The 16,414-nt window shown below is 47.1% G+C and overlaps 1 protein-coding gene across 2 annotated transcripts in view; it reads right to left on the minus strand.

Annotated features, from left to right (window-relative positions):
- Window positions 1–773: 773 nt before the first annotated feature.
- The window catches only part of LOC132389227 (NACHT, LRR and PYD domains-containing protein 3-like), a 35,380-nt gene continuing 19,739 nt past the window's right edge, over window positions 774–16,414 (minus strand). For both annotated transcript variants that reach the window (XM_059961699.1, XM_059961698.1), the window contains exons 3-7: window positions 16,039–16,205; window positions 13,253–13,424; window positions 13,089–13,154; window positions 6,531–8,280; window positions 774–875 (exon numbers count right to left, since the gene is read on the minus strand). In XM_059961699.1, the coding sequence (XP_059817682.1) occupies window positions 785–875; window positions 6,531–8,280; window positions 13,089–13,154; window positions 13,253–13,424; window positions 16,039–16,205 (2,246 nt within the window). In that variant the 3' untranslated portion in view covers window positions 774–784. The remainder of the gene's footprint in view (window positions 876–6,530; window positions 8,281–13,088; window positions 13,155–13,252; window positions 13,425–16,038; window positions 16,206–16,414) is intronic.

Genomic DNA, 16,414 nt, shown 5'->3' on the forward strand with positions numbered 1-16,414 from the left:
GGACCCCACAGGAGGAAGGGGGACGGGTAGGAGAGATCCCACAGGAGGAAGGGGGACGGGGAGGGGAGATCCCACAGGTGGATGGGGGATGGGGAGGAGAGATCCCACAGGAGGAAGGGGGACGGGCAAGAGAGACCCCACAGGAGGAAGGGGGACGGGCAGGAGGGACCGCACAGGAGGAAGGGGGACTGGGAGGAGTGACCCCACAGGAGGAGGGGGGACGGGGAGGAGAGATCCCACAGGAGGAAGGGGGATGTGGAAGAAAGATCCCACAGGTAGAAGAGGAATGGGTAGCAATCTCCGAGGAGGAGGATGTGAAATGTGGAAACCATAGACAGGGTGCAGAGGAGATTTACAAGGATGTTGCCTGGATTGGGGAGCATGCCTTATGAGAACAGGTTGAGTGAACTCAGCCTTTTCTCTTGGAGTGACGGAGTATGAGAGGTGATTTGATAGAGGTGTACAAGATAATGAGAGGCATTGATCATGTAGATAGTCAGAGTCTTCTCCCCAGGGTTGAAATGGCTAGCACGAGAGGGCATAGTTTTAACAATGGGCTGCTGGAGGCGAAAACTTTAAACTCCAGGATGGCTACATGGAGCTTAGAAATATAGAGCACTATGGGTAAAACCGAGATAATTCTAAGGTAGAAAAATGTTCAGCACGGCTTTGTGGGCCGAAGGGCCTGCATTGTCCTGTATGTTTTCTGTGTGTCTACTGATCACATTCATTCTCAGTGTCGGACACCCAGTGACTGTAAACACAATCTCCCACAGTCTGGTACTTACCACAGTGTCTGTATTTTACACTCCGGGTTCCTCAGAGCCGCAGACACCAGTTTCACTCCTGAATCTCCCAGGTCATTATGCCCAAGTCTAAACACAAACAGACAGATTGATAAACAAACTGATTCAAACTGTGGGTCTGGGGGAATTTCTGTCACTCGGATATTTCAGGAAACATTAAACTGTCCAGTGAATCACTGATCGGAGTTCCCATCACTGTCACTGTCCCTCACTGCCCAGCTCCAGTGTATTTACCGAATGTCGGTAATTTCGTCTGTCGGTGTGACCCTCTAAAGCCCACATATACTGTCCCATTCCCCAATGGAGAGAAAAGTGTTTCTGACCGAAATGCAGAAATGTCAATGGGACACAGCGAAATAGACCCACCCAAGCTAAAGGAATGGGGAAGAGAGATCCCACAGGAGGTAGGGGGTTGGGGAAGAGATCCCAGAGGAGGAAGGGGGATGGGGAAGAGAGATCCCACAGGAGGAAGGGGGACGGGGGGGAAGAGATCCCAAAGGAGGAAGGGGGATGGGGAAGCGAGATCCCACAGGAGGAAGGGGGTTGGGGAAGAGATCCCACAGGAGGAAGGGGGATGGGGAAGAGAGATCCCACAGGAGGAAGGGGGTTGGGGAAGAGCGATCTCACAGGAGCAAGGGGGATGGGGAAGAGAGATCCCACAGGAGGAAGAGGGATCGGGAGGAGAGATCCCACAAAAGGAAGGGGGATAGGGAAGAGAGATCTCACAGGAGGAAGGGAGATGGGGAAGAGAGATCCCACAGGAGGAAGGGGGATAGGGAAGAGAGATCCTAAAGGAAGAAGCGGGATGGGAGAGAGAGATCCCACAGGAGGAAGGGTAATGGGGAAGAGATCCCACAGGAGGAAGGGGGATGGGAGAGAGAGATACCACCAGAGGAAGGGGGATGGGGATGAGAGATCCCACAGGGTGAAAGTGGATGGGGGAGAGAAATCCCACAGAAGGAAGGGGAATGGGGAAGAGAGATCACATAGGATGATGGGGCATGGGGAAGAGAGATGAGACAGGAGGAAGTGGGTGGGGAAGTGAGATCAAACAGGAGGTTGGGGGATGAGTAGGAGAGATCCCATTGGAGGAAAGGGGATGCTGAGGAGAGATCCAACAGTTGGAAGGATGGGGGAGTGGGAACAGAGAGCCCAGAGGATGAAAGGGGGATGGGAAAGCGAGATCTCACAGGAGGATTGCTACCTGTGCCACGTGCTAGTGAGGCTAGAAATAGGAAGATAATGCAGCTAAATACATGGCTGAGGGGATGATGCATGAGGGAGGGGTTCACGTTTCTGGACAATTGGGCTTTCTTCCAGGGGAGGTGGGACCAGTTCGAATTGGACAGTTTGCACCTGAACTGGAGGAGAACTGGAGGACTAACATCCTGGCCGGTAGGTTAGCAAGTTCTGCTCCGGGAGTTTTAAACAAGGTTGCAGGGGGAGGGGAACCAGAGTGTTAGAGCAGATAGTGAGGTGGTGGAGGATAAGGGTCATGCGAGGACTGCTTCTATAGACAGATATCAATGGTTTGTATGTGATAGAAATGTTCTCAGGTGCATCTATTTCAATGCAAGGAGTATTGCAGGTAAGGCAGATGAGTTTAGATCGTGGATTGGCACGATGATATCGACATTATTGCTATTAGTAAGACTTGGTTTGCAGGAGGGTCAGGACTGGCAGCTTCATGTTCCGGGTTTCCATTGTTTCAGATGTGATAGAGGGGAGGGATGAAAGGGGGCGGAGTGGCATTACCAGTCAGGGGAATATCACAGCTGTGCGTAGACGGGACAGCCCGGAGGGTTCATCTACAGAGGCCATATGGGTGGAGCTGAGGAACGGGGAAGATGTGACCACACTAATAGGGTTGTATTATAGACCGCCCAGTAGTCAGAGAGAATTCGAGGAGCAAATCTGTAGAGAGGTAGCACACCAATGTAAGAAACAGAAAGTCATAATCGTAGGGGATTTTAACTTCCCACATATTGACGGGGACTCCCATTCTGGGAAAGGGTTAGATGGCGTGGAGTTTGTCAAATGTGTCAGGAAAGTTTTCTAAATCAATACATTGAGGTATCAACGAGAGAGGGTGCAGTACCTGATCTCCTATTAAGTAACCAGACAGGTCAGGTGACAGAAGTATGTGTCGGTGAACATTTTGGGTCCAGTGACCATAATGTCATTAGTTTCAAGATAATGATGGATGAGGATAGGACTGGTCCGCCAGTTAAGGTTCTGAATTGGAGAAGGGCCAATTTTGTGGAAATGAGAGAAGATCCGGGAAGAGTGGATTGGGATAAGTTGTTTTCTGGCAAGGATGTGTTCAGTAAGTGGAACGCCTTCAAGGGTGAAATTTTGAGAGTGCAGAGTTTGCATGTTCCTGCCAGGATTAAAGGCAAAGTTAACAGGCAGAGGGAACCTTGGTTTTCAAGGGATATTGGCGATCTACTTAAGTAGGTGTTTAGCAGCTATAGGAAACAAGGAACAAATGAGGTACTTGAAGAGTATAGAAAATGTAAGCAAATACTAAAGAAGGAAATCAGGAAGGCAAAAAGAAGACATGAGGTTGCTTTGGCGGATAATGTGAAGGTAAACCCGAAGGGTTTCTACAAGTATATTAAGAGTAAAAGGATAGTAAAGGACAAAATTGGTCCCCTAGAAGTTCAGAGTGGTCGTCTCTGTGTGGAGCCTCACGAGATGGGGGAGATCTTAAACAGTTTTTTTGCGTCAGTGTTTACTCAGGAAACTGGCATAGCGGATATGGAATTAAGGGAAACAAACAGTAGTGTCATGGAACATATAGAGTTTAAAGAGGAGGAGCTGCTTGCTGCCTTACAGTGAATAAAGGTAGATTAATCCCCCGGGCCTGACGTGATATTCCCTCGGACCTTGAGAGAGACTTGTGTAGAAATTGCAGGGGCCCTGGCAGAAATATTTAAAATGTCCTCAGCCAGGGGTGTGGTGCCGGAGGATTGGAGGGTAGCTCATGTTGTTCTGTTGTTTGAAAAAGGCTCCAAAAGTACACCAGGTCATTACAGGCCAGTGAGCCTGACATCAGTAGTAGGTAAATTATTGGAAGGTGTTCTGAGAGATCGGATATACAAGGATTTGGACAGCCAAGGGCTGATAAAAGATAGTCAGCATGGCTTTGTGTGTGGTAGACCATGTTTAATGAATCCTGTAGTGTTTTTCGAGGATGTTACCAAGAATACATATGAAGGAAAGGCTGTGGATGATGTCTACATTGACTTTTGTAAGGCCGTTGACAAAGTTCCACATAAAAGGTTAGTTCTAAAGGTCCAGACACAAGGTATCCATGGAGAGGTTGTAAACTGGATTTGAATTGACTGTGTGGGAGAAGACAGAGAGTGGTAGTGGATGATTGCTTCTCAGACTGGAGGCCTGTGACTAGTGGTGTGTCTCAGGGATCTGTGCTGGGACCATTGTTGTTTGTTGTCTGTATCAATTATCTAGATGATAATGAGATAAATTGTATCAACAGGTTTGCGGATGACACTAAGATGTAGGCATTGTGGACAGCGAGGAAGGCTTTCAAAGCTTGCAGAGGGATCTGAACCAACTGGAAGAATGGGCCAGAAAATGGCAGATGGAATTTAATGCAGACAAGTGTGAGGTGTTCCATTTTGGAAGGACAAATCAAGGTACGACATACACGATAAATGGTAGGGCACTGAAGAGTGCGGAGGAACAGAGGGATCCGGGGGTTCAGATACATAAGTCCCTGAAAGTGGCATCACAGGTAGACAGGGTTGTAAAGAAGGCTTTTGGCATCCTGTCATTCATAAATCAAAGTACTGAGTATAGGAGTTGGAATATTATGGTGAGGTTGTATAAGACATTGGTGAGGCAAAATTTGGAGTATTGTGTGCAGTTCTGATCACCTAACTATAGGAAGGATATCGGTAAGTTTGAAAAAGTGCAGAGAAGATTTACTAGGATGTTGCCAGGTCTTCAGGAGTTGAGTTACAGGGAAAGATTGAACAGGTTACGACTTTATTCCTTGGAGTGCAGAAGAATGAGGGGAGATTTGATAGAGGTTTACAATATTATGAGGGTATAGACAGGGTAAATGCGAATAGGCTCTTTCCACATAGATTAGGAGAGATAAATATGAGAAGACATGGCTTCAGCGTGAAAGGGGAAAGGTTTAGGGGGAGCATTAGGAGGAAATTCACTCAGAGGGTGGTGAGAGTGTGGAACGAGCTGCCATCTGATGTGGAAAATACGGACTCACTCTTAAGCTTTAAGAATAAATTGGATAGATACATGGATGGGAGAGGACTGGAGGGTTATGGACTGGGAGCAGGTCAATGGAACTAGCGGAATAAGGTTTCGGTACAGACTAGAAGGACCGAATGGCTTGTTTTCTGTGCTGTAGTGTTCTATGATTTTATGATTCTATGGGGAGGAGAGTTCCCACAAGCAAAAGGGGAATGGGGATGGGGAAGAGATCCCACAGGAGGTCGGGGGATGGGGAAGGGAGATCCCACAGCCGGCATGGGAGTGTGGAAGAGAGATCCCACGGGAGGATGAGGCATGGGGAAGAGAGATCCCACAGGAGGAAGGGGGATATAGACAGAAAATAAACAGGATGAAGGGGGAAGGGGTTAAGAGATCGGCCAGGAGGAAGAGGGATGTGGAACAGAGTTCCCACAGGAGGATGTGGGATTGGGAAGAGAAATCTCACAGGAGGAAGGGGGTCGGGGAAGAGAAATTCCACAGGACAATGGGGCATGCCAAAGAGAGATCCGACAGGAAGAATTCGATGGGGGGGAGAGATCCCACAGGAGGAAAGGGTATGGGGAAGAGAATTCCAACAGCAGGAAGGGATAGGGAAGAGAAATCCATAGAAGGAAGGGGGATGGGGAAGAGCGATCTCACAGGAGCAAGGGGGATGGGGAAGAGAGATCCCACAGGAGGAAGAGGGATGGGGAGGAGAGATCCCACAAAAGGAAGGGGGATAGGGAAGAGAGATCTCACAGGAAGGGTGGTGGGGTGTGTGGACAAGACATCCCACAGGAGGATGAGGAAAGAGTAATAGAGAGTCCACGGGAGGAATGGGGATGGGGGCGAGATTCCAAAGAATGGAAGGGAGATTGGGATGAGAAGTCCCACAGGAGGATTCCAAGGGTAAACGATAATCCTACAAGACGAGAGGACGCAGACATTTTTTGTACGTGTGTGTTGGGTCTGAACAGAGGCCCAGAGGAGATGCGCCCTCGCTCTTTGTGTATCTGGAAGTGAGCAAAGTCACACACGGGGAAGGGCAGTGGGAGGACAATCTCACAATGGTATTTCTTTCCTTCTCACTGGGACAGTCTGCTGACGGTCTCTTGTCCCTCACCGGGAAGGGGTTGTGCATCTCTGACCCACCTGCTACAGTCAGTGTCGGTCTGGGTGTCAGTAACAGTGAGAAGGAACATTGTCAATGGACGTGCCACAGGCAGCGAGAAACACGGCCATTCCTGTGATTTACTACCATTCAACCAATGGTAGTTGTTCACTGATCTGATGAAGTCTCCAACATCCCTTCACAAGGAACCACAGAACCCTCCCGTCCTTGGGGAATTACTGACTGATCCCCTGGGCATTTGTCACAATTCTTCACAATCTGATTTACTACAAATTTACCAAAATTCCTTTACATTGAAACAACACAATGGAACAGTTTCACAGATCAGAGTGAGAGATAAATCAAGTTACCTCAACTCCTGGCACTTATGCAACCCGGGTCCCAGCCGCTGTATTCCCTCATACTGAATGTGGCAGTTCTCCAGGTCGAGCTGTTTTATTGTATCACAGAGTCCGATGACATGAGACAGGACCGCGCAGTCAATCGGGGTCAGTGTCATTCCACTGAGTGAAATCCTTTCCACAGATCCCAGTGCGGCCTGAGCCAGTCCACGATTCTGAGACTCAAACAGATAGTGCAATGTGTTCAGGAGGCTCCTTTTACCAGCTTCACTCCTTGTGTTTCCACTTCGGCGTTTAACCTCCTCCTTCACCCAGTCAATCACCCGGCAGGTTGTTTCATGAGGAAATGGACCCAGAAACTCCACCAGACCCCGAGCTGTCATTGGGGAGGAGAGACCAGCAACAAAACGGAGAAATACCTCAAATCGCCCATCCCTCACGCAGTGGGCTTCAGTGAGGAGTTTCATGATATCTCTGCCATCTGGGATCAGGAATTGTGCGACTGCAGCTACAAACTCTTGGATGGTGAGGTGTGGGAATGTGTACACCACGCTCTGGGCAGAATCCTCTCTTTCCAAAAGCTCCATCAGGAACCCGGACAGAAACTGGGAAGGCTGCAGATTGTAGTTGATCAAATCTCCACCTGTAAACACAATCTTCTTCTCCGACACTCCTCTGAAGGCCATCTGACCAACTCTGAGTAACACATCACGGGGGTTCTCAATCTCACGGCCATGGTTTTTCAGGATGTTGTAAATATAGTAGGAGTACAGTTGGGTGATGGTCTTGGGAACTCGCTGCGGGTCCCTGACTCTTTGTGTGAAGAAGGGGCCCAGTACCAGAGCAAGGATCCAGCAGTAGGAGGGGTTGTAGCTCATGGTGTACAGGATCTCGTTCTCCTTCACGTGTTTGAAAACTGCTTCTGCCTCCGTCTGATCTTCAAAATACCTGATGAAATATTCCTTCCGTTCCTCACCAACAAATCCCAGGATTTCAGCCCAGACACTGATATCCGCCTTTTCCAATAAATGTAACGCAGTGGGGCGGGTGGTCACCAGCACTGAACACCCTGGGAGCAGCTTGCCCTGGATTAAACTATACACAATGTCAGACACCTTGCACTTGAATTCAGGATCTGTGCACTGTGATTCTGTGTCTCTCCGACCATCAACAAAGTTGATTTTGTCCTTGAATTCATCCAATCCGTCGAATATGAACAGCAGTCCCTCTGTCTGTTTCCAGATCTCTCCCAGGATATTCCCAAAGTAGGGATAATGATGCAGAATCAGTTCCTTCAGGTTTATTCTGCAGTTAATGGTGTTTAAATCCCGGAATTTGAAACTGAAGACAAACTGGAATTGTTGGTATATCTTCCCCGTGGCCCAGTCGTAAACAATCTTTTGTACCATTGTTGTTTTCCCGATCCCTGGGACTCCGGCTACTGCTGCGGACATCCCTGATTTGTTTCCAAAGAAATATCTTTGCAATTTTTGAACAAAGCTCTTCTTGAATAACTGATCAGTACGGATTTTTTCCAGCTTACCACGGAGATCTTTTTCTCTCCACTCCTCGTGGTCTCTGCCTCTTGCCAGCAGCTCATGTTCCACCAGTCTCCGATCTCGAACAGTAGAAATGACCGTGAGCTCAGCGTATCGATCAACCAGCTGGAAAACCTTCACCTTCTCCCTCATCAGGATCGTGTTCACTCTCAGTTTTTCAGTCTCTGTCCGCAGAGTCTCCTTGTGTTTCTGTTGAACATCTTATGACGGACAGAAATAGGTTGTCAATGCCTGATCTGATGAACATGGAGCTCACAACATATACTCGTTAAAGACACTGTTCAGGTGAAATCGGGTGATCAGAGATTAGAGTGTCTGAAAATGAACGACGGCCCAGAAACAGTTCTGATCTGACTCTGATCCGCTGTTAAAGGCTCCACTCTCCCCTCTGTTGGTAGTTTGCAGATTCCCCGGTGTTCCAGCGAGCACCAAGTGCACACGTGATTCTGGAGAGGAGAGTGTTGTGTGGAGAGGGTGGTTTCACTGCTTTCACTGCTCAGCTTCTGCTGAACTGTGCAACCCTACAGAGGGTAACAGTGGGGTGAGGGGGGCATTTACTTGCTCTACTGACTTTTACTTCTCTCACAATGGACCCCATGTTCTTGACACTCCTTTAGGATTAAGCTGTCTGTACTGCGCCTCAGAAAAGGAACATAATTTCTGTTTCCTTTTCCAGGCTGAGCCAGTCACGATGTGACGCACCCCGCACTGGTCTACAGTCTCTTATTCTCCGAGGAGCTGGTACATGAACCCAGGCAATTCCCCGATGATGTGCAGAAGAGCTGGAAGCTGAAGAGGATGGCAGTGGTAATAGGGAACTCTGAAGTCAGGAGGACAGGCAGGCGATTCTGTGGACACCGCTGGGACTTTGCCTCTCAGGTGCCATTGTCCGAAATGTTTCTGGACGCGTTCCAATACCCTGAGAAGGGAGGTTGAGCAGCCCAAAGTCGTGACAAACATTGGTAACAACGACATAGGAAGAGAAAAGGGAGGAGGTCTGGAAAACAGAACACAGGGGGTTAGGAAAAAAGCTGAGGAACAGGACCTCAAAAGTAATGATCTCAGGATTGCTGCCTGTGCCACCCGACAGTGGCAATAGGAATAGAATGAGGTGGCAGAGAAATGTGTGGCGGAGCATTTGGAGCAGAGGGTAGGAATTCAGGTTTCTGGATAATTGAGACCACTTCCGGGGTAGGTAGGACCTGTACAAAAGGCACGGGTTGCACGTGAATCCGATGAGGACCAATACTCTTATGGGCAGATTTACTGGAGCTGTTGGGAGTGTTTTACCCTAAAATGGCCGGGGGACCGGAACTAGGACAATAGAACTGTGGATGAACCAGCAGTTTCACAAGTAGATGATGGGTTTAAGATGAATGTTAGGGTGGACAAGCCAATGAATGTTTTCAAATACAGAGAGAGCAAACTGTTAAATTGTACTGCATAGACAGCATTCAAAAAGGCGCAGATGCAGGACTGAACGCCTTGTGTTTAAATGCACGGAACATTCAGAATAAGGTGGACGAACTTTTGGCGCAATTAGAGATTGGTCATTATGATGTCGTGGGCATCACTGAGTCATGGCTGAAAGAAGACCATAGCTGGGAGCTTAACGTTTAAAGATTTACGTCTTATCGAGAGGACTGGCAGGAAGGCATAGGCGTTGGTGATGTGGCTGTGCTGGTTCAAGGTGGAATCACATCTGTAGAAAGAGGTGACATAGGGTTAGAGAATGTTGAAGCTTTGTGGGTGGAGATAGGAAACTGTAAGAGTTAAAAAAAAGCTTTATAGGGACCCTATATTGGCCTGAAAATAGCGAATGTGTGGGGTTGAGATTGCAAAGGGAGTTGGAAAAGGCGTGTGTTAAAGCCAATGACGCAGTTGTAATGAAGGACTTCAATGTGCACGGGGAATAAGAAAGTCAAACGAACGTCAGGAATCAGATTGCAAGAGAGGGAATATATTGAATTCCCACGCGATTGCGTTTCAGAGCAGCTTGTGCTTGAGACAACTCAGTGAAAGGCTGTCTTTGATTGGGTGTTGTGTAATAACCCTGATCTTATGAGGGAGCTTAATGTAAAAGAACCATTAAGAGATAGTGATCATAATATGAGTGAATTCATAATACCATTTGAGAGGGAGAAGCATAACTTACAGTATCAGTATCGCAATGGAATAAAGCGAATTACAGAGGCACGAGAGAGAAGCTTTCCCAGGTAGATTGGAGAAGGATACTAGCGGAGATGGCTGAAGCTTTTTGGAATAGGTCTCAAGTTGCAGGATGGATACGGCCCACGGAGGAAGAAGTTCTAAAGTGACACGTGCAGGCAACCATGGGTGACAATGGAAGTTAAGGATTGCATAAAAGCCGAGGAAAGGGCGTACAAGATAACAATAGTCATCTAAAAAAACTATAAGCAGGGAAAAGATGAAATATGAGGACAGCAAAGCCAATAATATAAAGCAGGATAATAAACACTTTCTTTCAGTTACATAAAGATTAAAAGGGAGGTGAGAGTCCATGCTGGAACACTGGAGAATGTGCACTCTGCATATTTCTTCACTGTTCCAGACGCTAGCAGTCTGCGAGTGACAGGCAGTAGGAGTGAGTGCCATTGCTATCACAAAAGAAAAGCATCTCGGCATACTGAAAGCTCTTCAGGTGCAAAGTCACCTGGGCCAGATGGACTGCATCCCAGAGATCTGAGAGAGGTTGCTGAAGAGATGACGGATGGATTGGTCATGATCTTTGAAGAATCACTTTATTCTGGCATGGTCCCGGAGGACTGGAAGATTGCAACTGTCACTCTGGTCTTTACGAAGGGAGGAAGGCAAAAGAAGGAAAATTATCGGCCAGTTAGCCAAACCTCAGCGACTGGGAAAGAGTTGGAGTCTCTTATTAAGTTTGAGGTTTCGAGGTACTTGGAGACTAATGACAATATAAGTTAGCATGGTTTCTGTTGGAATTCATCCTGGAAGTAAGAAGCAGGGTGGACAAAGCAGTCAGTGGATGCCATTTACTTGGATTTTCAGAAGGCATTTGATAAGCTGCCGCACAGGAGTCTGCTTAACCAGATAAAAATCTATGGCGTCACAGGAGAGATACTGGTATGTGCAGTGGAATTGCTGACAGGCAGCAGGCAGCGAGTGGGAATAAAAGGGGCCTTTTCTGGTTGGCTGCCAGTGTCCGGTGGTGTTCCGCAGGGATTAGTATTGGGACCGCTGACTTTCAGATTGTTTATCAATGATTTATATAATTGAATGTATGTATTTGTGGCAAAGTTTGCGGATGATAGAGAGATAGGTGGAGGGGTCGGTAGTGCGATTGCAACAGGACTGAGACATATTGGAAAAATGGGCTAAAAGGTGGCAGATGGAATTCATTGTTGGAAATGTATGATAATGCATTTTGGTGAAAGGAGCGGACTATTAACTAAATAGGAAGAAGTTCCAAGAATCAGAGGTGCAGAGCGACTTCAAAGGGACATCGGAGCCTCGAGCAAAACTCACAGAAGATTAGTTTAAAGGTCGAGTCTGTGGTAAAGGTGGCAAAAAAGGGAATCGAATATAAATGCTGAGCCTTTACAAGACTGTATAGTCAGGCTGCACTGCAGGTGTGTTGTCAACAGCTTTTCAGTACCTCTGAAAAGATGTGTGGTCATTAGAGAGAGTCCCGAGGAGATTCAGGAGGATGATTCCGGGAATGAAGGAGTTAACATATGAGGTGTGTTTTGGCAACTTTGGGCCTGTACTCACTGGAATTTTAAGGAATGCAAGGGAATCTCTTTTAAACCTGCAGAATGTTGAAAGGACCAGATAGGGTGGATGTGGAAAGGATGTTTCCTGTGGCAGGTGCATCCAGAACTAGGGGCCAGGGCCTCAAAATTGAGGGGCGATCCTTTACAACAGGTAAGGAGGACTCTTTGAGCCAGAGAATAATGACTGTCTGTAAGGCTCTGCCTCAGACTGCAGTGGAGGCCGAGTCCATGGATGTAATGAAGGCAGAAGTTCCTGATCGGTCAGGGCATCAAAGGATATGGCGAGAAGGCAGGTGTATGGTGTTGCGTGGAATCGGGGATCAGCCATGATGGAATGGCGGAGCAGACTGAATGGCTGAATGGCCGAATTCTGCTCCCATGTCATGTTCGTATGGAGGAATAACAACAAATCTCGGCTCCACTTTGGATCAGATGTGCGAGATTTCCCTTGCTGGAGTTGGATGTTCCAATTGGAATGGTTTGGCTTCAGTTTTGTCAAATCTCCAGATACTCGGCCCCACAGAAAAGGTGTTGTGACAAATGCAAATTGCTTCGTGTCCTCCAGCCACAGCAACAAAACCTGTCTCCCAGACTCTGACAGTCTCTAAACAGGCCTCTAAAGAGATGTATTCAGACTCTCAGAGTGAAATAACAACAAAAACCTGTCTCCCAGACTCTGACAGTCTCTAAACAGGCCTCTAAAGACACGTATTCAGACTCTCAGTGTGAAATAACAACAAAACCTGTCTCCCAGACTCTGACAGTCTCTAAACAGGCCTCTACAGACACGTATTCAGACTCTCAGTGTGAAATAACAAGAAAAACCTGTCTCCCAGACTCTGACAGTCTCTAAACAGGCCTCTAAAGAGATGTATTCAGACTCTCAGTGTGAAATAACAACAAAAACTGTCTCCCAGACTCTGACAGTCTCTAAACAGGCCTCTAAAGATACGTATTCAGACTCTCAGAGTGAAATAACAACAAAAACCTGTCTCCCAGACTCTGACCGTCTCTAAACAGGCCTCTAAAGAGACGTATTCAGACTCTCAGTGTGAAATAACAACAAAAACCTGTCTCCCAGACTGACAGTCTCTAAACAGGCCTCTAAAGAGACGTATTCAGGCTCTCAGTGTGAAATAACAACAAAAACCTGTCTCCCAGACTGACAGTCTCTAAACAGGCCTCTACAGAGACGTATTCAGACTCTCAGTGTGAAATACAGACTTTCAGATTTCCGTTCCATCACTTACCTTTCAGATGTTTGGGCACTTCAGAGAAATCCCGCTCAGTGTCCATGTAGGCGAACTGGCCGTCACCTGTTCAAACAGATTTACCTGCATGAAGTCTGTTCTGTGTAATACTGTAAACTCATCAGCATTTACATCTGTAACACACAGTGTATTGTACACCGTACCTCGCTCCCGTATTTCATTCAATATTCTGCTCAGCTTCGGTAAATGGTGGTGCAGTTTCACAAAGGATTCCCACATCACCTTCCGGGCCCCGGAGCCCTTCTCCATCACCAGATCCAGGAGGAGTTTGGAAGCGCCCGCTCGGTTTCCCTTCTCCGCGAGCTCAGTCACGCTCTGTAATGAACAATGGGAAATATATTGAGGAACGGAGGGATGGGTTCAAATCTACCCTGAACATGGACAGACCCAGCACATTCTGCTCGTCGCAAATCACTGACAGCAATTGTTCGCAGCAGGAAAAAGAAATTAAAAGAAGTTAGCATGGCCAATGATGACTTTCTGAACGCCACAGATTGCGGGGTACTTATCCACTTGGCAAGGTTTAAGCAAAGCAGTCATAGTGTGAGTGAGCCAGAGATAGAGTAGGTTATTGATGCTTTGTGTCAGAGAGGGTTCATTGAGGAGAGGCGGAGGCTTGGGTTGATCTTGGGTAATACTTCCCTTCTCTTTTTCACGGTTAGAACAGTGGGAAAGCCAGGCAGGATAGTGGGATGCTCTTCCTACAGGATGCGGCAAGACAGGGAGACGTTCAGTGTCCCCGATAACTACACCTTCAGGAATTTCATCCAGCTGCAGCTCAATACAGACTGTGCTGAGGAATCGGAGCTGGAGCTGGGTGAACTCAGGATCATTCCGGAGGCTGAGAGATTGACTCAGGCTATACAGGGAGGGAGCTGTACACAAGGCCCGGAACACAGGGAACTGGGTGACTGTCAGGAGGGGGAAGGGAACAGGCAGCCACTACAGGAAACTCTTTGTAACAGGGATACGGCTTTCTGTTTCGGGGTATGGCCTCGCAGAGGAAAGCCACGGTGATTATGCCTCTGGCTCTGAGTTTGGCTTTGTGACTCAGAAGGGATGAGAAGTGCTGAGATGCACTGACGGGGAATAAAATGATCAGGAGAATAGACTGGAGATTCTATTTACGAGAACAGGATTTTTGGATGGTGTCTTGCCAAGGTCAGTGATACCTCGTATCGACTCCGAAACTTTCTTAAGGGCAGGATGAATAGGTCTTGGTCGATGTTGGTACCAATGACAAGAGTAGGAAGTGTGATGAGATCCTGCAAAGTGCTACAGATCCAAAATTTCTTGAAAGTGTTATCGAAGGTAGATGGCGTTGTAAAGCTTTTTGGACTTGGGGCTTCATAAATCAAAATATTGAATACAGAAGTTGGGATATTATGTCGAAGTTGATGTTTCAGAGGCTAAATTGAAGCAATGTGTATATCTACCTCCTGAAAGGATATCAATAAGATTGAACAAATGCAGAATAAAATACAGATTGTTACCAGGAGTTGAGGATCTGAGATATAGAGGAAGTGTGAATAGGCTAGGACATTATTCCATAGAGTGTCGGAGGACCATGAGAGATGTGAAAGAGATATACAAGTTTATAAAAGGTATACAGAGAGTTATTGCGAAAATGCATTTATTACTGAGGTTGAGTGAGACTGGAATTAGAGATCATAGGGTAATGATGACAGGTGAAGGGCAAAGTGAAGGGGAACCTGTTCACTCAGAGGTTGCTGAAGAGCGCGGAGCGTGCTGCCATCTTAATTAGTCGATGTACATTCGAGTTGATTATTTAAGATCAGTTTGGATAAGTTCATTCAATGGGGGAGTTTTGGACGTCTCCAGTCCGAGTTCAGATCAATGGGACTAAGCAGATAATACGTTGGTGTGGACTAGGTGGGCAGAATAGCCTGTTGCTGTACTGTAAGGTTTGATGACTATGTGAAACTATGGCCGGGCCACTGTTGAGTTTTGCCAGGGTAATCCCTGGTGAACCGCAGCAGCTTCACCCTTCACTGCCAGGCTCCACGAGGGGTCCAGTGCCAGCCAACAGCTGGAAACTGGCAGTGAGGAGCAGCCAGCAAACTCAGGACTATTGTGCATGTGTGACAGACCAAAGCCGACCGCTGATAATGTTGAGTAAGAAGTTTGGTCTGAAATTGTCAGCTGCCTCACGTGGAATGCCGTGTTCAGTGTGGTGTCTGGCTCTTAACTAATATTCATTCTGGGTGGTAATGGGTGAACGCACTCCAGTAGCACGAGGACCATTTGGAAAGCTGTTTCTTTGTAATTCTATGTTAGCTGTAGATGTTTGGAATATTTTCAGTGGCACTAATGTTGCACTTCCCATGTTAACAATATATGCTGTGGTAATTACAAACTCAAATTGGAAGTCACAAGGTAACAGAAACATGAGGCATGTTGGGATATTGATCAAAAAAAGGGTCAGCATTTCAAATGAGAGATGACAGTCAGTGTTGAACTGACAATGGGGTTGAAGGTAGACTGAGAATGAGCTGAGAAATAAGACTATATATTTGATTTGTGGGAAACCCGTGGGTCATCAGGAGAACGCAGACTGGTCAGTGGCCATTAAGGTCGAACATTGGGAACATAATGTGATGTCAGACTGAGTGGTGTAGAGTGGTTATCTGTCCACTTGCAATGTCCGTCAAGTGTCACATCACTAAATTCACCAGTCAATCATTGCCTGTATCCTAATCTGTCTATAAATGAATGTGATCAGAAAACTGGAGAGAGGATTGTGTTGGTTAATAAAAGTTCAGGGTTTTTCGCAGATGAAAACTCTTTTCTTGATGTTGACCTCAAGCATTACAGGATTTTTACAGCCCAGAGGTGTTGTTACACCGGTTCTGTCGGTTTGTGATAGATTCAGTAGAATATACACTCAGTGTATGTCCCTTCCACTTACGTGATACTCCTGCCCGGTGAAGTGATCCTCGCCCATTAACATGAAGCTGACTCCCTCCACACCCTCCTCAATCGCCTGCTCCAGTCGCTCCATGTAGAATCTCGTCAACCGAAACAGTTGGTGATCCTCACAATTTGACAGGAAGGCGGAGATGGCGGAGTTCAGATCTGTAGTCAGTCAGAGAACATAAGGTAGTAGAGTGTACCATGCGTATGCGGACACGATGCCATTTTAAACCAATCCCATTTTCAGGAACACGGTCAATGTCCCCCGTTCCCGGCCTACTCATGAGTTCAAATGCCTCTCAGACGCTGCTGAATATCTGTTTCCAGTCCCTCCCTCGGCAGCTCATTCCAGACACCGATCACTCTCTGTG

The sequence above is a fragment of the Hypanus sabinus genome, unplaced genomic scaffold, assembly GCF_030144855.1.
Source record: "Hypanus sabinus isolate sHypSab1 unplaced genomic scaffold, sHypSab1.hap1 scaffold_505, whole genome shotgun sequence".
Taxonomy (NCBI): Eukaryota; Metazoa; Chordata; class Chondrichthyes; order Myliobatiformes; family Dasyatidae; genus Hypanus; species Hypanus sabinus.